A 26,925-nucleotide genomic window follows, 5' to 3' on the forward strand; every position below is an offset into this window, starting at 1 on the left:
TTATTGAAGTATAATTGCCTTACAGAATTCCTATTTAAAAAACATTTAAGACAGAAGCAAACACAGAGTACTTTATAAGTGTAAGTTATTATTATGTTATACTGCCACTCCTAAGTTCCTTATTCCTTTGCATTTGAGTAACATTTTATTAGGAACACATTGATGGATTGAGATAGTCTCATCTGAGGTTCATCGGCAGGAATATTCAACCAGGACCCCTTGGGAAATCACAACTGAGAATATAGTAAGTTCTCAATAAATGTGGTTATAACTTATGGCTCAAAATGCATCTCGATATATTGATGTCCCACAGTACTTTATCTGTAGTTATACCTCTCTCAAAAACTAATCCATCAGTCAAAGACTTAGACAAGTCATTGTCACAATTCTTTAACAGCATAGAAGATAATATGTCTTAGGTTCTTCAAAAGGTCCGAGACATGGATTCACACACAATTGATTTATTAGAAAAGCTATCCCAGTAAAAAAAAGAATAAGGGGAAGCAAGAGGGGGAATGTAACTTAAGGTGAGGGAATAAATTAGTAGGTATGCAAGTTTTGAGAGGTAGAAAATGTCATCTTTCAATTCTAGTTAACAAACACAAACTCGAAAATTAGACTGTTCGGTTTTGAATAGGACTTCCACCATTTAGTAGCTGTGTGACCTTGAATGACTTTCTCAACCTGTCTCTGCTTCATTTTCATCCATAAAATGGTGCCACCTCATAGAAGTGTAAGGATTTCTTGAGATATCCCTGGCACGGCATATATGTTCCAATAAATGGTAGGTGGTGGTGGTAGTAGTAGTAGTAGTACTAGTAGCAGCAGCAGCAGAAAAGCAACAAAAGTCATGTCAAAAGAAGAAATTACTATAGTTATTAAAATTATTATCATTTCCATTACAATGAAATGTGTTTATGCCTGTACCGCATTCTCAGCTGTAAATTCCTGAAAGAGTTCATGTCTTGTTCATCTCCATATGCTCAGCATGTAGAATGGTATTTACCCCAATGTAGGTGATGAATCATGGTTCTTAAGTACAACTGAGGACAAGCTTACTAAATACTGGAGTTGGAAGTGGAGACAGTTCGAAGGAAAAGAGAGAAATCAAAGATGATGCTGATATTTCAAACAGGGATAATGCAGCTGACATCAACTAAATAAAGGTCACCAATGGCCTCCACTTGGCTAAATCCAATTTTTTATTCACAGTCATATACATGACCTACCAGCATCATTTTGTCCCTCTCATCTCCCTGAAACACTTCTTTTACTTGGATTTGAGAATACTGCACTCTTGCTTCTCTCCTCCTATTTCACTCTTCTTTACTGCTTCTTCCACTTCTATCAGTCTCTCAATGCTAATATACCCCAAGGGCTCAATCTTGGGTCTTCCTTCTATATCTAGACTCTCTCTCTCTCTTAAGGGGTCCCCAATCCTCATTGCATTAAATACCACCTATACACTGATGACTCCTAATACATTTGTCTCACCACACCTCTCATTAAATGTTGAATACATGCCTACTCACCATCTCCACTTGGATGTCTCAAAGACATCTCAAGCTTAACATGCCCAAAACTGGATTCTAAATATCCCCTCACTCAAACCCTGCTCTTATCTATAGGCTTCCTCTTCTTAGTTAAAGGCTAATCCATTGTTTCAATCCCCTGGGCCAAAAAATACTCTAAATCATCCATAATTCTTCTCACCCACTCATTCATTGCTAAATCCTGTGAAATCTACTGTCAAAATATATCTAAAATCTAGCCATTTACCACCACTCCACTGCAGGCACTGAGGCTCAATAGCCTCCTAACAGATTACCATAACAACATCCAACGTAGCAGTCAGAAAGCTTTTTTTAATGTAAGCTAGATCATTTTAATCCTTTGTTCAAAACCCTGAAATCTCCAGTTTTCATTCAGTGTGAAAGTCATCACAAGAGTCGTCAAGGCCCGATGTGATGTGATGTGATATGATGTGATGTGATGTGATGCAGCTCCTATTACCATTCTGATCTACTTCTATCCCCCTTAGTCACTCACTACAGCCATTCTCAAAACCACTGACTAAAAAGATGACTGAGTCCCCAGGATTAAAGACCCTGCAGCACTGTGGCAAATATATATTATAATCATCCCTAAAGGGACCTACAGATATTTATTCAGATAAATATGCACTGGGGAAAGGGGAGTACCCAGACATTTAGAGAATTATTAGACACAAGGTCTGAGTTGACACTGACATCTAGAGAAACAAAGTATGATTATTCATAACTGGAGGCTAGGTAATAAATGGGGTCTTTCCTAGGCTAAAGTCAAGCTCACATTCAGTCCACTGGGTCGACAGACCCACAGAGTGGTCTGTCCCCAGTCCCCGAATGTATAATCGAGGAATGACAAACTTGGCAGTTGGACTAATCCCCAAGTTGGGTTCTTGTCCTATGAGGTAAGTGCTTTAATAGTGAGAAAGGCTAAGCAGAAGTCTTCAAAATTGCCCTCCACTCTGGCAAGTTAATAAATCTTTAAAAAATCACAACACAGGGGATGGCAAAGATTAGTACCACCATTAAAAACCTAAAGCGGTGGTTATCCCTACCATGTCTCCATTTAATTAGCCAGTCTGTCTCTTGCAATAACAGATGGATCCTAAAAATTTCTTGTAAATTGCTGCTAATCCAATGGTAGTCCCTACTGCAGGTTCTGTACTGGCCAAGGTAATATTGCTAGAGCTAAGATAGTATTTGCCACTGATTTGGCAAATGCATTCTTTTCTATTTCAGTGGTAAGAGACTACTAGAAACACTTCACATTCATGAAATGGACAAATATATTTACTTAGAGTTTTGTCCCAGGGCTCTACTAACTCTCCTGCTTTCTGTCATAAAACAATCCTAAAGAAAGGGGACCATCCCAGAGAACATCACACTGATCAGTTATACGATGACATCAGGCCAATTGACCAGGAAAGTAAGAGGTGGCTAGTAAGTTGGTGGCCTTGTTAAGACATGTGCTCCAGAGGATGGGAAACAAACCCTACAGAGGTTCAGGGACCTGCCATAACAAAAGTTTTTAAGGGTCCAATGGTCACAATATCCCCTCCAAATTAAAAGACAAATAACTGCATCTTGTATTCCCTACAATAAAAAATAAAGCACAGCACCTGGTAGGCCTCTTTGATTTGGGGAAGCAACACATTCCACACCTAGGAATACTTCTCTGGTCCATATCAGGTGACAAGGAAGTCTACCATCTTTGAATGGGGTCTAGAGGAGGAAAGGATTCTCCAATAGTTTCAGGCTGTGGTGCAAGTTGACCAAAGGCTGAGCCATATGATCCAGCAGACCCTATGGGGTTGGAGGTGTCAATTATGATAAAAGATTCACTGTGGAGTTCATGCCAGGGATCAGCAAACCATGGTCCATGGGTTGAACTAGTATGCCACCATTTTTGGAAAACATATTTTATAAAAATGCAGCCAAGTTCATTCATTTGAATATTGTCTATAGATGCTTTCACACTACAAAAGCAGAGTTGAGTAGTTGAAACAAAGAACATATGGTTGACAGAGTCTCAGATATTTTCTATGGCTCATTATAGAAAAAGTTTGTTTATGCTTTGTTTATGGTAGGCCCCAGCAAGAGAATCATGATGCAGGGGTTCTGGAGTAAGGCCATGTCATCTGCACCAGAGAATTATATGCCTTTTGAGAAACAGCTCCTGGTCTGTCACTGATCCCTGGTAGTTATGGAATGCTTGACCATGAGGCACAAACTGATCATGTGACTGAAAATGCCCATTTTGAGCTGGGTTATGTTGGACCCACCAAGGCTTACTGTCAGAAAGGCCCAGCAGCAATCCATGGTAAGATGCAAATGGTATATCCTAGATCAAGTTTGTTCAGGAACAGAGGACATTATTAATCATGAACAGGTAGCCCCAACCCCCATGTCACCTACCACAGTTGCACCCGGAACCCTCCCCCAGCTCACATCTATAGCTTTATGGGGGTCACATCCAAACATCTAAAGGAATAAGAAAAAGCTCAAGCTCGATTTATGGACAGGTCGGCCTCATATTGGGTACAACCTAAAAATGGATGGTAGCTGCATTAAAGCCACATTTGTAAATAGCCTTGAAAAGCAGTATAGAGGAAAAAAAAATCTTCCCAAATGGAAAAATTGCAAATGTTGCTCCTAGTCATTGGCTTTGTATGATAAGAGAAGTAGCATGAGGTGAGAATATGTACAAATTCCTAGGAAGTTGCCAATAAGAAATTAGAAGCCTTTGGGTAGAGCATGTGCATGGACATACAGCAGTGGGCGCAAAGTGTGAAGAACTTTATATCACACATGCCCACCAGAAAGCACCCACCACTGAAGGGACACTGAACAACCAGGTTGGAAAAATGACTTGACCAGTTCATATTATCTGTTCTTCCTCATCAACCCCCCAAGAACTGGCATGATAGGCACATAAATGAAATGGTAAGGACAGTAGATATATAGGCTATGCATGGATGCAATAACAGGAACCAAGGCTAATCTAGCTAATGTTGCCTCTCAATGTCCAACTTCCAACAACAGAGACCTATGCTGAACCACCAATATGTCATTATTCTCAAAAAGTCCAAATAGGCACTTGTTGGCAAGTCAATTTCATTTTACTCCTTCCATCCTGCAAGGTCCAACACTTTGTCAACATGGGGATTGATACCTATTCTGGGTGTGCGTTTGCCTTTCCTCTTTGCAGAGCCTTGATTAGCACCACTATCTAGAGATATACAAAATGCCTGATCCACAGGTATGGTACCCGGACAGTTGAGGATAAGGGAAAGCTAGAATTCATAGTGAAGGAAGAAATTGCCTTTGGTTACACCCCCCAAGATCAAAGGAAGCAATCTAGGCTATAGTTCACTTCTAACCTTCCTCTTCTAAGTTTCTCCTCAGGAAGAGAGGCCCATGGACAACAAGGAGGAAGTGCCCTCCAAACATCTTTGGAAGGTAAATCTATATGGCATAAGAACTAGACTCTGCTGGTCATGAAGATGCACCACTTTCAATAAAAACTTCTGTGAGTAGAGGTAACTGAGAGCCTCCACTGCCCACCTGTTTGGATCTATCAGGGTGTTCACACCGAGGCCACACCTCCCCCAGGCTGCCCTCAATGACTCAGCATGGAAAAGCCCAATCCTGCTCATCATGGAGTTCCTTTAACTAGCAATCATTGCTCAGGATTCCCTATAGGCCTGGCCAGGATTTGTTCTAAACTCACTGTGGTCTGAGACTCTTTTTACCAAACCCTTCTTTCCCTCTCTCCTTTCTCAGGTGTCAGACCAGCATTGTGCTCTGAAGGATTCCCTGGCTTTCATTGCTTTCTCCTCTTATACCTTTCGCACAGGCATTTCATCCAATAAATCTCTTACGTGTCTAATCCCATCTTGGTATCTGCTTCTTGAAGGACCAAACTGATGTTAAAACCCCCTCACACTTTTATTTACTTAAATTATTTTGGAAATCTTTCGTTACCAACACATATGAGCTGCTTCATTCTGTTCACTGATTTCACTGATGCACAATATTTTATTTAACCAGATGCTGATGGTCATTTAGGTTTATATCCTAATTTGACTATTACAAAAATAAAAATGCTGCAATGATGAATATATCTGAAGAATAGTTTTCATTTAAGTTGTAGAAATTGTTGAATCATATACTAAGTAATTTTGGGGATTTCCCTGGTGGCGCAGTGGTTAAGAACCCACCTTCCAATGCAGGGGACATGGGTTCAAGCCCTGGTCAGGGAAGATTCCACATGCCGCAGACCAACTAAGCCCATGTGCCACAACTACTGAGCCCACGTGCCACAACTACTGAAGCCTGCACAGCACCTAGAGCCCGTGCTCTGCAACAGGAGAAGCCACTGCAAAGATAGACCCGCGCACCACAACGAAGAGTAGACCCCACTTGCCGCAACTAGAGAAAGCCCGTGCACAGCAACAAAGACCCAAAGCAGCCAAAAATAAATAAATTAAACAAAAAAGTAATTTTTAATTTTCGTAGATACTGCAGTATCTAACACATCCTTTGTCTTTGTTTTCACACGCTCACCAACCCCTTTGAATCATCAAGTTTTTTAAAAATAGTATCTCACATTTTAAAATTTCCTGTTATTTCGTTGTTAGTAACATTAGGATCCTTTCACTTATTTACAAGCTATTGATACTTTGTCATTCTTTCTGCTTACTGTTGTCATTTGCTTCTTTCTCTCTTGAACTGTTCATTTTTTTGATTATTTATTTGTAAGAACTTTCATATGTTAAGTAAATTATTACTCTTTCTCACATAGGGGTTGCAAATATTTATTTTACAGTTGACACCTTTCTTTTGACTTTGTATAATGCATTTCTTAACTTACAGAAATGAGTTTTATGTAGTCACAGGTACATATCTTTTCCTTTCTGGTATATGGTTGTTTCTTGCTTGGAATGGCATTCTCCATATCAATAATAATAACAACACCAACAAGAATAATAAAACATTTCATTTTCTTCTAGTATATTTATCAATTTTTGGACTTTTTTGAAATTGTACTTTTTTTTAAATTTTTTGGCTGTGTTGGGTCTTCATTGCTGCGTGCGGGCTTTCTCTAGTTGCGGTGAGCGGGGGCTACTCTTCGTTGCGGTGCACGGGCTTCTCCTTGCGGTGGCTTCTCTTGTTGCAGAGCACTGGCTCTAGGCACGCAGGCTTCAGTAGTTGTAGCTCACAGGCTCTAGGGCGCAGGCTCAGTAGTTGTGGCACACAGGCTTAGCTTCTCCACGGCATGTGGGATCTTCCCAGACCAGGGCTTGAACCCGTGTCCCCTGCACTGGCAGGAGGACCCGTTTCTACTGTGCCACCAGGGAAGTCCTGAAATTGTACTTTACTGTAAGTTATTTTGGTAAAATAAATAAGGTAGAGGGTCAATATTATCTTCTTATGGCCATGTAGTTTTTGAATAATCCAATTTTTGTCACTCGTTTTAAATAAAATTTTAATCATAAACAGAGTCAATATGACTCCTTTTATGGACTTTCAAGGATTAGTACCAAACCCTTTTTAAATATGACGTTTCCTTTATTTGTGAATATCTTGCAAGAATAGTATAAGCTTATATCTTCTACTAATTTCTTTGACTTCTCATTCATGTATTTCTCTGAATATATCAACTTGACTAATTCCAAACATAAATGTTACATATTTATTGAGATTGACTTAAATGTATACTTAAATTTAAGAACAATATATTCCTTTACAGAAAAAAAGCTTCCTCAGAAAAATGTATCTCATTTATTCAGTATTTTATGCACCAGCCAAAGGCTTTAGATATTTCTCTAGAACAGTAGTATGTACATTTCTCATTAAATCTAGTCCAATTTGTTATCTCTTTTCAGTTACCACTGCATACGAAATCAACTTTTCTATTATATTTACTGACCACATATTTTTTACATATAAAAAATCATTTATAATTGATATTGATAAAAGCTTTAAAACATTGATTTTTAAATATTAATCTTATACCAAATAATGGAATGATTTTATTATACTTAGTCTCTGGTTCTCAATTGATTACACTGGTTTTCCAGGTTTGATATTTCATCATTTGCAAACAAGCAGGCACCCACTTTCTCAATTTGTATTAAGTCTTTTTGTTCTTATCATGTCTCATTAATTTGCTTAGATATAACAATGTTAAGTAAAGTGGATGTAGTATCATAGTAAAGTGGTGAGTATCTTTGTTTTCTTAGCCTTAGTGAAAATACTTTTGGCTTTTCACCATTAAAGATGACATGGGTTTCTTATTTGAGATATATATTTTACCATGCTATAGAAGTATCTACCTATGCCTACATTATTAAGAATTTTACTCATAAATGGGTATGTATTGTTATTATATGCATTTTCTGTATCCACAGAAAAGATAATATTTCCTAATAGTGAACAAGCCAAACTTCGCACTTGTGTATTTTATTTTGTAATGTTTGTGTATTCTGTTTGCTAACTGGAATTAGAATGTTGACCCAATTATTTATAAGTGAGATTAATATGTACATTTATTTTGAATATTTTTGTCAGTTTGTAGTAGTAATAGTAATAATAATAATAGCAACAACAATAACAGTAGCATATATCTCTTACTCACTTACTCTATACCAAACATTCAAAGACTTTTAGGTGTATTAACTCACTTATACCTTACAACAACAACATGTAAGCACTGTTTTTATCCCCTTTTTAACAGAAAGAAACTGATGCAAAGGAGGTTAAATAACTTGACTAACATCATACTGCTAGTAAATGATGACGCCAGAATTTGAATACAGGTGGCCTGATTCCATAGCTGTCACTTTTAACCACAATAGCATGTGTAAAGTAATTTAGAGGATTTCCTTCTCTCTTTAAGTTTGGGAATTGTTCTTATATCATTAGCATTACTTTTCTTTGAAGTCTAACAGAATTCCCTTTTTAACTATCTGGGCCTAATTCATTTATCTCATTCCACTCTGTAAGGAAAGAGAGAAAGACACAGACAATGTTTTGACACCTTTCTCAATTACTTTCATGACAATTATTTTACTTAGGTTTTCTATTCCTTTAATGTAGATGGCTCAAACAAATAGTGCATTTCAAACAAAATTTCCAGTGGACTAAAAAGGCTGAGAAACTTCTAGGCAATGTAAAGTTACATGGCCTCTAACTGACAGCAATATATATATATATACATGAAACCTGATACATATATATGTAGAGATATAGATAAATTATACAGATAGATATAGATATAGACATGTGAAACTTCGCATATGTGAAAGAGGAAGTTTGTTTTTAAGTAAATTTTTCCAACAATACCTGAAAAATCCCTAAGACCACAGACAGCTGGATCAGGGAACTGGAGTGCTCATGCTATGCTCAGGGTGAAAGTTAAAGAGCTACAGAAAAGCTGAACCAGTCCCAGGAATCAGAGCTGTGGCCTTCCAGTCTAGGATAAAGCCACAAGAAAAATTCTCTCACTAAAGAGAATAAGAGAGTCATATGAAAAATTCCAAAGGCAGCATCAGGGACTGACACAGAAACAGACTGATGCTCTCAAATAACCTCCAGCCTTTGCAACGGCCATGGATTCCTCACACAGAGAATCTAAGTACCTGGGTAACCAGCAGAGCAGCCCATCTGATGAGTATACTTGCCTTCTCATAATTAGCCTCTGCAACTGCTATTAGGAGAATCATAATTTTCACATTCACTGGGGAAATTCATGCCATCTACCGGTACAGGCCAATACAACTGAAAACCACTAAAACAGCTGAAGAAGAAGGTAATGTTAGCATCATGGTAGCATGAGACACTCCCTCTCTCTCGTCCCTTCAATCTACAACCAGTAAAATATTCATTAACTCAACAAAGTTTCCTCTGCTTAACACACTAGGATGCCAAAGGGTTCCACACATCTGTACATCTAAATGTGTGTGAACTAGAAAACATAGACGAGGCAGACCAGGTTAACAGTGGAGGTGGTGCCTATAATCCTGGATACCCAGATACAACAACTGAGCCCATAGCCCCAGAGAACCCAGTAGCAAGAGGGGAGTAGTGCACATGACTCCAGCTTCCCAGGCATGATGCCCACAGCCACAGGGAACTGGGCAGAAGCAACAGCAGAGCCTGACACCCTGTCTCTCCAGCAGTGGAAGTATCCATGACTCTGCACTGCCCCCTCCACCTGCAGTAGTGGTACCCACAAACCTGACAACGTGGACATGGCAGAGGCACCCACAACCCCAGCTTCTCCCCACCTTTCCTTAGTATGACAGAGCCTATGAACCAGATGACTCCAGGTAAAACAGAGGTAACTGCCATCTGAGTGTCCCATGTGGCAACACCAGTGATAACAGCAGTACTGGCAGCAGCACGTCACTGGCAACCCTGGAGGCACAAACAACAACAACAAAGGCACAGGACAAAATCTCTGACAGAGATAGAGGGTGGAAAGTGTAGACACTCATATTTAACCAGGGATAGTTCAGGTAAAAGAAACCAGAAACCTCTGCTATAGTGCCACCTACTGAAAAACAAAAGGAAGTGCTCTAATTACTCATCTGTTGAGTAATTAGAATCAAGTGAAAAAAGCTCTGCCTAAAGAAAGGTATTCACTACTTCAAATGCACCAGCAGAGAAACAGCTCATCAAGCACCATGAAAAACCATGGTAACACAGTATAACAAAAAAGAACATGACAATTCTTCAGAAACCAAACTTAAGGACACAAAATAATGTGTTCTGACAGAGAACTCAAAATAGCTGCCATAAAGAAACTGAATGAGCTACAAGAAAACTCAGAAAGGCAGTTCAATGAGCTCAGGAATAAATTAATGAACAGAGGAATAATTTACCAAAGAGACTAAAAATCTGCAAAACAACCAAATAGAAATCCTGGAACTGAAGAACTCAATAAATGAGACAACACACTAGAAAGCACTAGAACAGACTGTACTGAAGAGAGAACTAGCAAGCTCAAAGACAGAAATCTAGAAACGATACAGGTAGAAGAGGAAAGAGAACTAAATTTTTTAAAATGAAGAAATTCTACACGAACTATCCAACTCTATTAGGAAAGGCAACATAAGTATAATGGTATCCCCTAGGAAAAGAGAGGGAAAAGAGTGCACTTAAAGAAATAATAACTGAGAAGTTGTCAAATCTGGGGAAGGAACTGGATGTATGAGTCCATGAAGCTAAGAGAACACCTAATTACTGCAATGCAAAAAGACCTTCTCAAAAACATATTAGAGTAAAACTGTCAAAAGTCAATAACAAAGAAACAATTTTTAAGGTAGCCTGGGAATAAAGAACTTATATAGAACAAACCAGAAAACAAAAGATAAAATGGTAGTACTAAGTCCTCATTCATCAATAATCACCCTAAATATAAATGGGTTAAATCACCAGTCAAAAGACACAGAGTAGCTGGATGAATTAAAATCCAAGACCCAGCTATATGTTGCCTCCAAAAGACTCACTTCAGCTCTAAAAATAAACATAGTTTCAAAATAAAGGGCTGGAGGAAGATACTCCAAGCAAATGGCCTGCCCCTCAAGCCAAGGCCTCCTCCGCTGGTGCAGACTCCAGGGTCCTGAGCGCTGCCACCATCAAAGCCTCCTTTAACCACACACAGGGCCTGCATGCACTGCCCACACCAAAGCCTCCTCCAGAATCATCCCTGGGTGCCCCAGCCTGAGACAGCAAGATGCCAATGTTGGCGGGGGCTGAGTTCTAAAAGGTGGGGTTAGGATAGTGGATCCAGGGAGAGGACTGCTGTTGGCTATGCAGAGACAACCTAAGGGGACAGGAGTGAGGGGCTCCACGGCTGGGAATGCTCCAAAAGGAAATGTAGTCTGTCTTGGAAATGAGGCATGACTGTTGAGTGGCACCCAAGGGGTGGGGCTGCCATTGCACACCCCCTCCCCACCCGATGACCCCTGCCTCCGCAGGCACTGGGAGGAACTCCCACCAGAGTGAGCATGTCCCAGTCTGTTGCATCTTCCTGCCAGTCTCTGCCATCACAGGAACTTCGCGCATGCCCCAGCTGTGCCCACCTTATCCCTCCCTGGCCGGAGTGATTAAGTGCCCCAATCAGCAGCTGCTTTTGCCCCCTCTCACCTTGGTGGGGAACAGACTACTGAGGGGAGCCTGCATGCAGAACTGGGGCCAAAACCAAAGCTGAGCCCCAGGGGCTATGTGACTAAGGCAGAGGAATGCAAATCTCTCTGTGAAGCTGCACAAGCTGCAGAATAAATCCTCGTGATCTTCTTAGTAAACCCTGCGTCTGTGGAATATCTGAATGGATGAGAACTCCCACAACTGAGACTGGTCTAACTTGGGAAGCTGTGGACTTTGGGGAAAGTGCACATGAGAGTTGGGCCAGGTCAGAGCCTGAGCTGCCCCCACAGTGATCACAGTGGGTCCAGAGACCTACCTAGAGGTATTGGTGGGCCTTCTGGGGAGGTGGGGTTTGGATGTGGCTGACTGGGGGTGCAAGGACACTGACAGTGGATGCCTCAGGAAAATATAATTATTATTATTGTTTTGTTTTGTTTTTTCTTTTTGTTTTTTGTTTCATTTTGTTCTCTTGTCTTCTGTTTTCCTTTTTATTTCTTAGTTATTTTTCTTTCAATTTTTTAATATATATATTATATTTTTTTAATTTTTCTATTATTACTTGACTTTTCTGCTGTTTTTTTTTCTTGTTTTTGTTTTTGTTCTTGGGGGTTTTATTTTGGATGGATTTTGTGTGTTTGTTTTGGTTTTCTTTTTTTTTTAGTTTGCTTTCTGGTTTTGTTCTGCTTTTTGTTTTTCATTTTTGTTAGTTTTGTTTTTATTGTTTGTTTTTGTTTTGGGGTTGTTTTCTTTGTTAGATTGTTCTCTTGATTTTCATTTTCTTTTTCTTTTTTTCTTTTCTTTGATTGGTTTTGTTTTTATCATTTGATTTGGGTTTTCTTTGTCTGTTTGTTTTCTTTACTTCTCTTCTTTTTTCTTTTTTTGCCAAACCATGCAACTTGCGGGGTCTTGGTTCCCAGGCCAGGGGTCGGGCCTGAGACTCTGAGGTAAGGGCATTGAGTCCAAGACACTGGAATACCAGAGAATTTCCAGCCCCAGGGAATATTAATCAACAGGAGCTCTCCCAAAGGTCTCCATCTCGACATCAAGACCTGGCTCCACTAAACTGCCTGCAGGCTCCAGGGCTGGATACCCCATGACAAACAACCAGCAAGACAGGAACACACAACCCATCAACAGACAGGCTGCCTAAAGTCATACTAAGCTTACAGACACCCCAAAACACATCACCTGACACAGCCCTGGCAATCAAAGGGACAAGATTCAGATCTACCCACCAGAGTGCAAGCACCAGTCCCTCCCACCAGGAAGCCTACACAAGCCCCTGGACCAACCTCACTCACTAGGGGGCAGACACCAGAAGCAACTGGAACTACGATCCTGCAGCCTGTGAAAAGGAGACCGCAAACACAGTAAGCTACACAAAATAGGAAGATAGAGAAATATGCACCAGATGAAGGAGCAAGGCAAAAATCCACAAGACCAAAAAAATGAAGAGGAAATAGGTAATTTACCTGAAAAAGAATTCAGAGTAATGATAGTTAAGATGATCCAAGATCTCGGAAATACAATAGAGGAACAGATGAAAAAGATACAAGAAATGTTTAACAAGGACCTATAAGAACTAAGGAACAAAGAGTGATGAAAAACACAATAACTGAAATTAAAAATACACTAGAAGGAATCAATAGCAGAATAACTGAGGCAGAAGAACGGATAAGTGAGCTGGAAGATAGAATGGTGAAAATAACTGCTGCAGAGCAGAATAAAGAAAAAAGATGGAAAAGAAATGAGGACATTCTCACGGACATCTGGGACAACATTAAATGCACCAACATTCGTACTGTAGGGGTCGCAGAAGAAGAGAAAGAGAAAGGCTCCGAGAAAATATTTGAAGAGATTATAGTTGAAAACTTCCCTAACATAGGAAAGGAAATAGTCACCAAGTCCAGGAAGCACAGAGAGTCCCATACAGGTTAAATACAAGGAGAAACACACCGAGACACATATTAATCAAACTAACAAAAATTAAATACAAAGAAAAAATCTTAAAAGCAGCAAGGGAAAAGCAACAAATAACATAAAAGGGAATCCCTATAAGGTTATCAGCTGACTTTTCAGCAGAAACTCTGCAGGCCAGAAGGGAGTGGCAAGACCTATTTAAAGTGATGAAAGGGAAAAACCTACAACCAAGATTACTCTTCCCAGCAAGGAACTCACTCAGATCCAATGGAGAAATCGAAAGCGTTACAGACCAGCAAAAGCTAAGAGAATTCAACACCACCAAACCAGTTTTGCAATAAATGCTAAAGGAACTTCTCTAGGCAAGAAACACAAGAGAAGGAAAAGACCTACAAAAACAAACCCAAAACAATTAAGAAAATAGTAATAGAAACATACATATCGATAATTACCTTAAATGTAAATGGATGAAATGCTCCAAACAAAAGACAGAGACTGGCTGAATGGATACAATAAGACCCATATATATGCTGTCTACAAAAGACCAACTTCAGACCTACAGACACATACAGACTGAAAGTGAGGGGATGGAAAAAGATATTCCATGTAAATGGAAATCAAAAGAAAGCTGGAGTAGCAATACTCATATCAGACAAAATAGACTTTAAAAATATAGATTATTACAAGAAACAAGGAAGGACACTACATAATAATCAGGGGAACAATCCAAGAAGAAGATATAACAATTGTAAATATTTACACACCCAACATAAGAGCACCTCAATACATAAGGCAAATTCTAACAGCCATAAAAGGGGAAATTGACAGTAACACAATAATAGTGGGGGAATTTAACACCTCATTTACACCAATGGAAAGATCATCCAACAGAAAATTAATAAGGAAACACAAGCCTTAAATGACACATTAGACCAGATAGACTTAATTGATATTTATATGACATTCCATCTGAAAGCAGCAGAATACACTTTCTTCTCAGGTGTACACAGAACATTCTCCAGGATACATCACATCTTGGGTCATAAATCAAGCCTCAGTAAATTTAAGAAAATTGAAATCGTATCAAGCATCTTCTCTGACCACAACACTATGAGAGTAGAAATCAATTACAGGAAAAAAAAACTGTAAAAAACACAAACACATTGGAGGCTAAACAATATGCTATTAAATAACCAATGGATCACTGGAGAAATCAGTGAGGAAATAAAAATTACCTAGAAACAAATGACAAAGAAACACAATGATGCAAAACCTATGGGATGCAGCAAAAGCAGTTCTAAGACGGAATTTTATAGCAATACAATCCCACCTCAAGAAACAAGAAAAATCTCAAATAAACAACCTAAACTTACAGCTAAAGTAATAAGAGAAAGAGAACGAACAAAACCCAAAGTAAGTAGAAGGAAACAAATCATAAAGATCAGAGCAAAAGTGAATGAAATAGAAACAAAGAAAATAGGGACTTTTCTGGTGGCACAGTGGTTAAGAATTCTCCTGCCAATGCAGTGGACATGGGTTCGATCCCCGGTCCAGGAAGATCCCACATGCCATGGAGCAACTAAGCCTATGCGCCACAACTACTGAGCCTGCACTCTAGAGCTCGCAAGCCACAACTATGGAGCCCGTGTGCCTAGAGCCCGTGCTCTGCAACAAGAGAAGCCACCACAACGAGAAGCCCGCGTACCGCAATGAAGAGTAGCCCCCGCTCGCCGCAACTAGAGAAAGCCTGTGCACAGCAACAAAAACCCAATGCAGCCAAAAATAAATAATGAATGAATTAATTAAGTTTTTAAAAAAAGAAATGAAGAAAACAATAGCAAAGATCAATGAAACTAAAAGCTGGTTCTTTTAGGAGATAAACAAAACTGATAAACATTTGGCCAGACTCATCAAGAAAAAAAGGGAGAAGACTCAAAACAATAAACTTAGAAACGAAAAAGGACAAGTTAAAACTGACACCACAGAAATACACAGGATCATAAGAGACTACTACAAGCAACTATATACCAAAGAATGAACAACGTGGAAGAAATGGACAAATTCTTAGAAAAATACAGCCTTCCAAGACTGAACCAGGAACAAACAGAAAATATGAACAGACCAATCACAAGTAATGAAATTGAAACTGTGATTAAAAATCTTCCAACAGGGACTTCCCTGGTGGTACAGTGGTTAAGAATTCGCCTGCCAATGCACAGGCCAGGGGTTTGATCCCTACAGGAAAATCCCACATGCTGTGGAGCAACTAAGCCCGTGAGTTACAACTACTGAGCCTGCATGCCACAACTGCCAAAGCCCGTAGGCCCCAGAGCCCATGATCTGCAAAAAGAGAAGCCACCAGAATGAGAAGCCCACACACCACAACAAACAGTAGCCCCCGCTCGTCACAACTAAAGAAAGCCCACAGGCAGCAATGAAGACCCAACACAGACAGAAATAAATAAATAAATTTATTTATTTTTTTAAAAAATCTTACAACAAACAAAAGTCCAGGACCAGATAGCTTCACAGGCGAAGTCTGTCAAACATTTAGAGAAGAGCTAACACCTATCCTTCTCAAACTCTCAAAAATTTGCAGAGGGAGGAACACTCCCAACTGCATTCTATGAGGCCTCCATCACCCTGATACCAAAACCAAACAAAGATATCACAAAAAAAAAGAAAGAAAGAAAATTACAGGCCAATGTCAGTGATGTACACAGACAAAAAAAATCCTCAACAAAATACTAGCAAACCAAATCCAACAACACATTAAAACAATCATATACGATGATCAAGTGGGATTTGTCCCAGGAATGCAAGGATTTTTCACTATATGAAAATCAATCAACGTGATATATCATATTAACAAATTGAGGAATGAAAACCATATGCTCATCTCAATAGATGCAGGAAAAGCTTTTGAAAAACTGCAGCATCCATTTATGATAAAAACTCTGCAAAAAATGGGCATAGAGGGAACTTACCTCAACATAACAAAGGCCATATATGAAAAACCCACAGCAAACATCATTCTCAATGGTAAAAAACTGAAAACATTTCCTCTAAGATCAGGAACAAGACAAGGATATCCACTCTCGCAACTATTATTCAACATAGTTATGGCAGTTCTAGCCACAGCAATCAGAGAAGAAAAAGAAATAAAAGGAATACAAATTGGAAAAGAAGTAAAACTGTCCCTGTTTGCAGATGATATGATACTATAAACAGAAAATCCTAAAAATGCCACCAGAAAACTACGAGATAATCAATGAATTTGGTAAAGTTGCAGGACACAAATTTAATGCACAGAAATGCATTCCTATACACAATGAAAAATCAGAAAGGGAAATTAAGGAAACTATCCCATTTACCACTGCAACAAGAAGAATAAAACACCTAGGAATAAACCTACCTGAAGAGGCAAAAGATCTGTATTCAGAAAACTATAACATACTGACGAGGGGCTTCCCTGGTGGCGCAGTGGTTGAGAGTCTGCCTGCCAATGCAGGGGACACGGGTTCGAGCCCTGGTCTGGGAGGATCCCACATGCTGCGGAGCGGCTGGGCCCGTGAGCCACAGTTGCTGAGCCTGCGCGGCTGGAGCCTGTGCTCCGCAACAAGAGAGGCTGCGATAGTGAGAGGCCTGCGCTTTGCGATGAGGAGTGGCCCCCACTTGCCGCAACTGGGGAGGGCCCTCGCACAGAAGCGAGGACCCAGCGCGGCCATAAATAAATAAATTAATTAATTAAAAAAAAAGATACTGATGAGGACTTCCCTCATGGCACAGTGGTTAAGAATCCGCCAGCCAATTCAGGGGACACTATTTCGATCCCTGGTCCGGGAAGATCCCACATGCCGTGGAGCAACTAAGTCCATGCGCCACAACTACTGAGCCCGTGTGCCACAACTACTGAAGCCCGTGAGCCTAGAGCCCATGCTCCACAACAAAAGAAGCCACCGCAGTAAGAAGTCCACGCACTGCAACGAAGGGTAGTCCCCACTCACCGCAACTAGAGAATGCCCACGCACAGCAACGAAGACCCAACTCCGCCAAAAAAATAATTTAATTTTTTAAAAAAGATACAGATGAAGAAATCAAACACAATGCAAACAGATGGAGAGAAATACCATGTTCTAGGATTGGAAGAATCAATATTGTGTAAATGACTATACTACCCAAAGTAATCTACAGATTCAATGCAATCCTTATCAAATTACCAAGGGCATTTACAATTTGTATGGAAACACAAAAGGCCCTGATAGCCAAAGCAATTTGAGAAATAAAAACGGAGCTGGAGGAATCAGGCTCCCTGGTTTCAGACTATACTACAAAGCTACAATAATCAAGACAGTATGGTACTGGCACAGAAACAGAAATATAGATCAATGGAACAGGATAGAAAGCCCAGAGATAAACCCATGCACCATGTCACCTAATCTATGACAAAGGAGCCAAGAATATACAATGGAGAAAAGAGAGTCTCTTCAATAAGTGGTACTGGGAAAACTGTACAGCTACATGTGAAAGAATGAAATTAGAATACTCCCTAACACCATACACAAAAATAAACTCAAAATGGATTAAACACCTAAATGTGAGGCCAGACACTATAAAACTCTTATAGGTAAAGATAGGCAGAACACTCATTGACATAAATTGCAGCAACATCTTTTTTGACCCACCTCCTAGAGTAATGGAAATAAAAACAAAAATAAACAAATGGGACCTAATGAAACTTAAAAGCTTTTGCACAGCAAAGAAAACCATAAACAAGATGAAAAGACAACCCTCAGAATGGGAGAAAATATTTGCAAATGAAGCAACTGAAAAGGAATTAATGTCCAAAATATACAAACAGCTCATGCAGCTCAATAGCAAAAAACAAACAACCCAATCGAAAAATAGGTGGAAGACCTAAATAGACATTTCGCCAAAGAAGACATACAGATGGCCAACAGTCACATGAAAAGATGCTCAACATTGCTAACTGTCAGAGAAATGCAAATCAAAACTACAATGAGATATCACCTCACACCAGTCAGAACTCCCATCATCCAAAAATCCAGAAACAATAAATGCTGGAGAGGGTATGGAGAAAAGGGAACATTCTTACACTGTTGGTGGGAATGTAAATTGACACAGTCACTATAAAGAACAGTATGAAGGTTCCTTAAAAAACTAAAAATGGAACTACCAGAGGACCCAGCAATCCCACTCCTGGGCAATACCTGGAGAAAACCATAATTCAAAAAGATACATGCGGGACTTCCCTGGTGGCACAGTGGTTAAGAATCCACCTGCCAATGGAGGGGACATGGGTTTGAGCCCTGGTCCAGGAAGATCCCACATGCCGTGGAGCAACTAAGCCTATGCGCCACAACTACTGAGCCTGCGCTTTAGAGCACACGAGCCACAACTACTGAAGCCCACGTGCCACAATTACTAAAGCCTGCGCGCCTAGAGCCTGTGCTCCGCAACAAGAGAGGCCACTGCAATGAGAAGCCCACGCACCACAACGAAGAGTAGCCCCCACTCACCACAACTAGAGAAAGCCTGCGCACACCAACAAAGACCCAATGCAGCCAAAAATAAACAAACAAATAAATAAATAAATAAATAAAAGATACAAGCATTATTTACAATAGCCAGGACATGGAAGCAACCTAAACATCCATCAACAGAAGAATGGATAAAGAAGATGTGGTACATACATACAATAGAATATTACTCAGCCATAAAAAGGAACAAAATTGTGCCATTTGCAGAGATGTGTATAGACCTAGAAACTGTCATACAGAGAGAAGTAAGTCAGAAAGAGAAAAACAAATATCGTATAATATCACTTACATGTGGGATCTAGAAAAACGGTACAGATGAACTTATTTGCAAAGCAGAAATAGAGACACAGACTTAGAGAACGGACATATGGATACCAGGTGGGGGAAGGGGGGTGGGATGAACTGGGAGAATGGGATTGACATATATATACTACTATGTATTAAATAGATAATGAGAATCTACCGTATAGCACAGGGAACTCTACTCAGTGCTCTGCGGTGACCTAAATGAGAAGGAAATCCAAAAATCAGGGGATATATGTATACATACAGCTGATTCACTTTGTTGTACAGCAGAAACTAACACAACATTGTAAAACAACTATACTCCAATAAAAGTTAATTTAAAAAATTATTTTCACAGATTTGAAGTTACATTTTGGCATTTTCTAGAAATAATTTACAGGGGTTTTATTTTTTAAAGCATTACATGTACACCACATAAAATTTTTAAAATTAAAAAACGCATCATCCTAAAAAAATTAATTTAAAAAAATTAATTAAAAAATAAAAGGATTATAAGAGAATACAATGAACAACAAATTGGATAACCTAGAAGGAATGAAGAAATTCTTAGAATTGTACAACCTTCCAACACCGAATCATGAAATTACACTTTTGGAGGTGAACACACTGTATACAGAAGTCAGAATATAATATTGTATACATGGAATTATACAATTTATATAATGTTATAAACCAATTTTACCTCATATATATATGTATGCACACACACACATATGTATATAATGTGCTCTGATCCCATAATGTCACTTCTAAAAATATATTAGTAATTAGAGATGGGCAAAAGATGTTTCAAACAGCATTATTAATAAGGCAACAATTGGGAGCAATTTAAATGACCAATAGCAAAGAAAATGGTTCATCAATTATGATATATTAACTCAATGTAAATACACAGGCAGCCAGGAAAACTGTTTTCAAAGACCACTTAGTGATGTGAGACAATGCAATGACAGAATGATAAATTAAAATGGCTAAGAAAAAAAAACGTGTTGAAGAAACAGAAAGACAGAGAAACTAAGCTGAACACAGAACTAAGTCCAAGGAAACAGTTAATGCTGGAACAAAAGAAAATTTTAAAATAAGTAAAATTAATGTAGTGTTCCCACAAAAGTTTAAGAGACTATCCAAAAACAAGATGCTTCCACAGAGTCATCTTTGACATGTTCCTACTTTCACCATTCATATTTAATCTAGAACCATGATCAGTCAACTTTACTTCACAAATATCTTTCAAATCCACTCATATTTGCCCATCACCAACATCCTGGTACAAACTACCATCATTTGTCTCCTGGACTACTAATTAGTCTTCCTCATTCATTCTTGCCCATCCAATCCCAATGTGCTAGGGATACAATGATGAGCAAAAGTTCATAATTTATGCCATCATGGAGTTTATAATTTTGTGAGGCAAACAGAAATGATTCAGTTACATAAGAAAGCAGCAATTAGCACTGTATAAGAAAGCTATAGAGTGCTATGAGAGTATCAACTTCCCAGTGGTCTCTGAAGAAAGACCAAAATCTTTAACATGGTTGACAAAGCCCTCCGTGGCATGGATTCTGCTTATCTTTCCAGCCTCATCTTCTACCACTTTCCCACTTAATCATTATTCTGGAAGCACACTGGCTCCCCTTTTCTCCCATTTGCTTGAGTGCCCTATGCTCTCTCACTAACCTTGGGGCCTTTGTTCACACCATTTGTTCTGTCTATAATGTTCTTCTCCACACTTCTCTCTTTTCTAGTTGGCTTGAGACATTTCAGCTTAAGCCACTTCTCCAAGGAAGCCTGTTCTGACCTGCCAGAATTAAGTGAGCACCCTCACCCATTTGAACACTCTGATAGTACCCTATAGCGTTCTCACATGTTCTCTAACTACAATGGAATTAAATTAGAAATCAACAACAGAAAGAAAATGTGGGGAAAAGAGACACCTGAGTGGTATAAGAAAACCAGGAAGAGGTGGTAGGGAATGGTGGTGATGATGATATGATGCTTATGTCTTGTAAGCCAAAAGGAAGAGACCGGTTCAAGTAATAGGGACTTGTCAAAAATGTCAAATCCTACTGAGAGGTCAAATAAGGTAATGCTGAACATTTTCCAGTGGGTTTGGCAACATAGAAGATTTTGTTGACCTTGGTGATTGGTGTCTCGTTGGAGCTATGGGGGAATAAGTCAGATTAAGTTGGGTTGACAAATGAATGGAAGGTAAGTAAATGGAGACAGCAAGGGTAGGCAATTCTTTAGATAAATTTGTTGTGAAGGGAAAGAAACTGAGAAGGGGGCAGAAGAATATGGGATGTAACAGGTTAATTGTGTTATTTTAACTTTTCCCATCTTTACTAATTTTTGCCTTTGCCTTTGATCTACCTGTTTCTGAAAGATATGTTAAAGTGCCATTATGAATTTTTATCTTTTCATCCCTGTATATCTAAAACAATGTTTGTTGCTTTATTGCTATTAGCTCTTCTTGTTGGATTTTCTCTTTTATTAATTTTAATTTCCCCCTGAAATAGTATGTCTTTTACCAGTTAATTGTACTCAATCACCTTTATTGCCAGAATTCATAAGATTGATCACATTTGGACAACTGTATTTTATGGTTGGTTTCTTTATCATGTTTATTTCTTGTTGTTTCTTTTCATTTCTTTCCTGATCTGCTGGATGAAGCAAAGTTTCTTTATCTCGTTGTTTTCTGTGATATGAATTTTCTACTTTTATTTGTACCCTAGAAATGGTTTTCATTTTTTATGACAAATATAACTGGTTTACTGAATTAGTTGGAATCAGTAAGGTGCAAGCAGAAAGCAATTTTAGTTTTCTCATGACTGCCTCCTTCAGGCTGTTCTGCAGACTCAGTTCTTACCAACCCTGGATGAAATATCACTAGGATGAAAAAATATCCTAGTTTTTTCAGTGAATCTTAGTCTTTGTAAATTTTTATACAGTCTAACCCAATCTCTTATCCAATTGAAAGCTTATCTCTTCCTCCAACTCCAGATGTGCCTCAGTCTGGCAATGGAGAAAGGAAGTGAGGTTAGAGTCTTCACCATTTTCTCACCTGTTGCTTTACTCTTCCTTCATTGCTGTGCTGTCTCTTGCTCCTTTGGGACTGAAAGTGGGAAGGTATACAAATGTCTAGTAAGCATACAAAAAGATGCTCAACAGCACTAGTCATTTGAGAGACGCAAATCAAAACCACAGTGAGATAACACTTCACACACTGGAATGGCTGTAATCAAAAAGACAGACAATAATAAGTGGTGATGAGCTGTGGAGAAATTAGAACCCCCATACGTTATGGGTGGAAATGCAAAATGGCACACATTTCCGCTTTGGAAAACAGTTTGTCAACTTCCCAAAATATTAAACAAACAGCTACTGTATGACCCAGCAATTTCACTCCTACATATATAACCAAGAGAAATGCAACCTATGTCCACACAAAAACTTACACACAGCTGTTTATACTAGCATTAATCACAGTAGTCACAAAGTGGAAACAACCTAAATGTCCATTAACTGATAAATGGATGAAGAAAATACAGTAGATTCATACAATGGAATATTTGGCAATAAAAAGGAATGAAGTACTGATACACACTACAAGATATATGAACAACAAAAAAATTATACTAAGTGAAGGAAGCCACACACTGAGACCACATATTGTATGATACTATTTATGTGAAATGTCCAGGATATGGAAATCTGTAGAGACAGAAAGTAGAATAATGATTGCCCAGGGCTGGGAGGTGGAGGTGGGGGGAAGGCAGGAGTGAATGCTAATGAATACAAGGTTTGTTTTGAAGGTGACAAAATGCTCTAAAAATAGAGTATGGTGATGATTACATAACTCTGTAAATACACTAAAAACAACTGAATTGTGCACTTTAAATAGGTAAACTTTATGGTATGCAAATTATATCTCAATAAAGGTATTTAAAGAAAAAGTGATTCATCATAGGCCAACAAAATGTAACATGCCCCAAAATGTAGAAACTGTCTAGGCTACATTATCTAAAATTAATAATGAATCCCCCAAAACCATTAACAACTTGGAAATTTTTAAGTATCATTTTATATAAAATAGAAATCAAAACTGAAATCAGACTATTTACAAATTATTGACAACTAAAACAGTTTACAGTGTATAACAAAAATATATGAGTTACAGGAGAAGGATCACACAGAGGAAATTTGTTCCAGTAGGTATATAAAATACAAGACAAAATAAATTAATAAAAATAAAATTTTCAAATAAGAAAAACATATACTTATTATAAAAAATGTAAAGTAAATAAATAGAACAAAAGCTGGACTGTTGAAAAGAACTAAACAAACAGAAAAAATCTTTTAGCAAGTCTGAACAAGATATAAGGGAAATACACATAAACATTAGGGATGAGAAATAGGATATAACACTATATGTTAGAATCTTCTGGAAATACTTTTACATTTGAAGGAAATATAAATTATGAAATATGGATTAAAATTGGTTTTTAAAAATTAATGAGAATAATAATAGAGAAAAAAATGGAAAGGAAATCAAAGATCACTTCACAAAAAAGGCAGTAGCCTTAAGTAGTTTTTAAAGCAACTTCTATCAGACCTAAAAAAAAAAAACAGATAATCTCTTCACTAGTTTTATGTGTAAGAGCGGAGAAGAGAATGGAAGCCTCCAAATTCATTCCATAAGCTTGAATTGATACCATACTGGAATAAGGATGTCTTGCAAACAGTATCTCTCACACACACACACACACACACACACACACACACACACACACACCACCTCTCCCTTATAAATATAGAAAAATTTTCCTTTAAAAAATTTGGCAAGCAAAATATAACAGAATTTCAAAACAAGAATGGGGTGCTTTCATACAAATTCCTATGTTAAAAGATTAAAAATAGAAAATCCATACAATTATCAAAGTAATGATAATAGTAGTGTTACAGGACAAATTGGAAACTATTTCAAAACTTTTACAATAAATGATACTTTTATTATTAATAACTTCTTCAAATCCTATTCCTTTACCCAATCTTATTTAAAATGACCCTTCACTGGATATTCCAAAGGCTTATTTTGGAGTCAAATGTAGTTCAGATTTAAGTAGTTTAAATAAACATTTGCACTTTTTTTTTTTTTTAACTACTCAGCATCTGAATCTGATCCTCTTCCTAGGCTTGGGGATTTCTCTATCTCAGTATTTTGTGCAAGACCAAGCCTGCCTTCCATTATAGAAAAGGAAAGTGTCAGATATTAACTTTCCGACTTCCCCTGCCACCTAGGGCTTGGACACATGGATAGGATTGGCCAGTCAAGAGCCCCCACCAGAATTTTTGTATCAGGACCCAGTAACTCAAAGAAGCAGAGGCAGTAGAGAATGCTTTCTTGCAACAGTATCAACAGTGGAAGCCACATCTGATTTTCAAGGGCAGCAGGTTGCTGTGGTGCCAAAGGCAACATCCACAGAGCAAGATAGTGTCTCATATTCAGAAGTAGTGATAGAGCTGTCGTCACCTGACCAGTTTTTTTGCAGTTTTTGGCTGTGATTCAGGCTGCACAGCAACCTAGTTTTCTGACCATTTCTGCTTTTCCCATACTCCTCGAAGATTCTATGAGTTTCTCAAGATCCAGTCAATAGATTTCTTATCTGCTTGAATCACTGAGTCAGTTTTATTGCTTGAAACTAAGAACACTGAGTGACACAAGTGACACAATGGTTTACTGTTATAACATGAAATTCTAGGTTGGATTTTTGTGTTTAAGAAAATCCCTATGCTTAACTCATGTAAATCCTTCCAGACAAACTCCTTGCCCACAAGTAACTGAAATCACCTATATCTACCTATTGTGCTAATAAGAGGGAGACATAAGGCTCAGTCTACTGAGCCAGCACTAAACTTGCTACTCATTGACAGTTTTTTTAGAAGAGAGGGTGCATAGGTGAGAGAAAGAATATAGATACCTTGAAGTTCATAAACAAAAATAGTGAAATTAGAAAGACAAATAGAGCCCTTATCCGGAAGAACACCACAGTCTACTGAGAACAACAGATGACAAATACTCCAATACCCCAAAGAGAAGTTGCTAGGCACATCCATGAGACTTACTAGGAGATAGCAAAAGTGGTCCTGTGAGGAGATCACTCTCCTCATCTATATATTTATAAAAGGATATATGTAACAAGATTTTTAGATGAGACTATCAACTTTGCTACAATGTTCTTCCTCCTACCCCAAAGACTAGGGTAGGAGGAGTACTTTCCCCCATATTCTAATCAAGTGAAAGGAGCTTCAAAAGAACCACACATACAGACTGGGTTTTTTTGCAAGAGGTGAGACTGACATTCTCCCTTCTCCCTTGCTTACTAAACTATAGAAACTCACAAATCCATTCTGTTTTGTTACAATCATAGAAGGTAAACAAATTATTGGGAGAAACACACACTCAGAAATTTGTTCAGCAAAGATGCTGAGTTTCTCCAAGGTCCATGGGCTACTGATTGGATCCTTTTGAAAATTCCTACCCAACAGTTGCCTGGTGAGGTGAAATGACTTCAACAGAAAGAGACAACTGGAAATGTACTGCCAGAAGCAGGAATTAGGGGAAAGTCAAAGAGGTTACCCTGGGATGTCAGCAAATCACATCAGCAAACAGTGCACTGTTAGGTTATTAAGTGTATGGGGACATTGAAGACTCCAGAAAAGCATACCACAAGAAGCAGCAATTGCACACCCAACAGCTAGTAGCAGAAAAACCACAAACAGCACCAGCTACCCTTTAGCTCTCATCCCTCAAACCAAATAATGAGGTTAGGAGGAGGAAAGGAAGTAGAGAAATGAGAAAAAGAAAACAGGCCATGACATACTTACCCGCTACTGTCCTATGAAATTGTAATCGGGGGACTTCCCTGGTGGTCCAGTGGTTAAGACTCTGTGCTTCCACTGCAGCGGGTGTAGGTTGGATCCCTGGCCGGGGAACTGAGAAACTGTATGACACGCGGCACAGCAAAAACAAAACAAAAAATTAAAATTAAAAAATTTAAGAGTCTCCAATAAACTCAGAGATTACCTTTAAAAAAAAAGAAAAAGAAAAAGAAAAGAAATTGTAAATCGGGCCTGAACTTGATGGAGGTGGCGAAAGGTAGCCAAAGAGTCAGTTTAGGATTTGATGAGAGATAGAAGTTTTGATAGTAGATTGATTGGACTGAACTTTTTTTTTTTAGCATATTATCAGTACATTTTAATTTTTATTTATTTATTTATTTATTTATGACTGTGTTGGGTCTTCGTTTCTGTGCGAGGGCTTTCTCTAGTTGCGGCAAGTGGGGGCCACTCTTCATCGCGGTGTGTGGGCCTCTCACTATCGCAGCCTCTCTTGTTGCAGAGCACAGGCTCCAGACGCGCAGGCTCAGTAATTGTGG

At 38.7% G+C, this 26,925-nt stretch overlaps 1 protein-coding gene across 3 annotated transcripts in view; it reads right to left on the reverse strand.

Annotated features, from left to right (window-relative positions):
- Positions 1-26,925, reverse strand: part of ZNF215 (zinc finger protein 215) — a 259,348-nt gene that overhangs the window by 131,659 nt on the left and 100,764 nt on the right. Inside the window, exons 1-3 of one of the 3 annotated variants that reach the window (XR_014231408.1) lie at positions 26,375-26,487; positions 22,551-22,721; positions 31-6,911 (exon numbers count right to left, since the gene is read on the reverse strand). Coding sequence is in view for 1 of the 3 variants with exons in the window: in XM_082341563.1 (XP_082197689.1) it covers positions 26,375-26,490 (116 nt within the window). In the remaining 2 variants the exon portion in view is untranslated. Of the gene's footprint in view, positions 1-30; positions 6,912-22,550; positions 22,722-26,374; positions 26,491-26,925 lie in introns of those variants that run through there. The other 2 variants (XR_014231407.1, XM_082341563.1) reach the window with 2 other exon arrangements.

This window comes from Balaenoptera borealis, assembly GCF_965194805.1.
Source record: "Balaenoptera borealis genome assembly, chromosome: 11".
Lineage (NCBI taxonomy): Eukaryota > Metazoa > Chordata > Mammalia > Artiodactyla > Balaenopteridae > Balaenoptera > Balaenoptera borealis.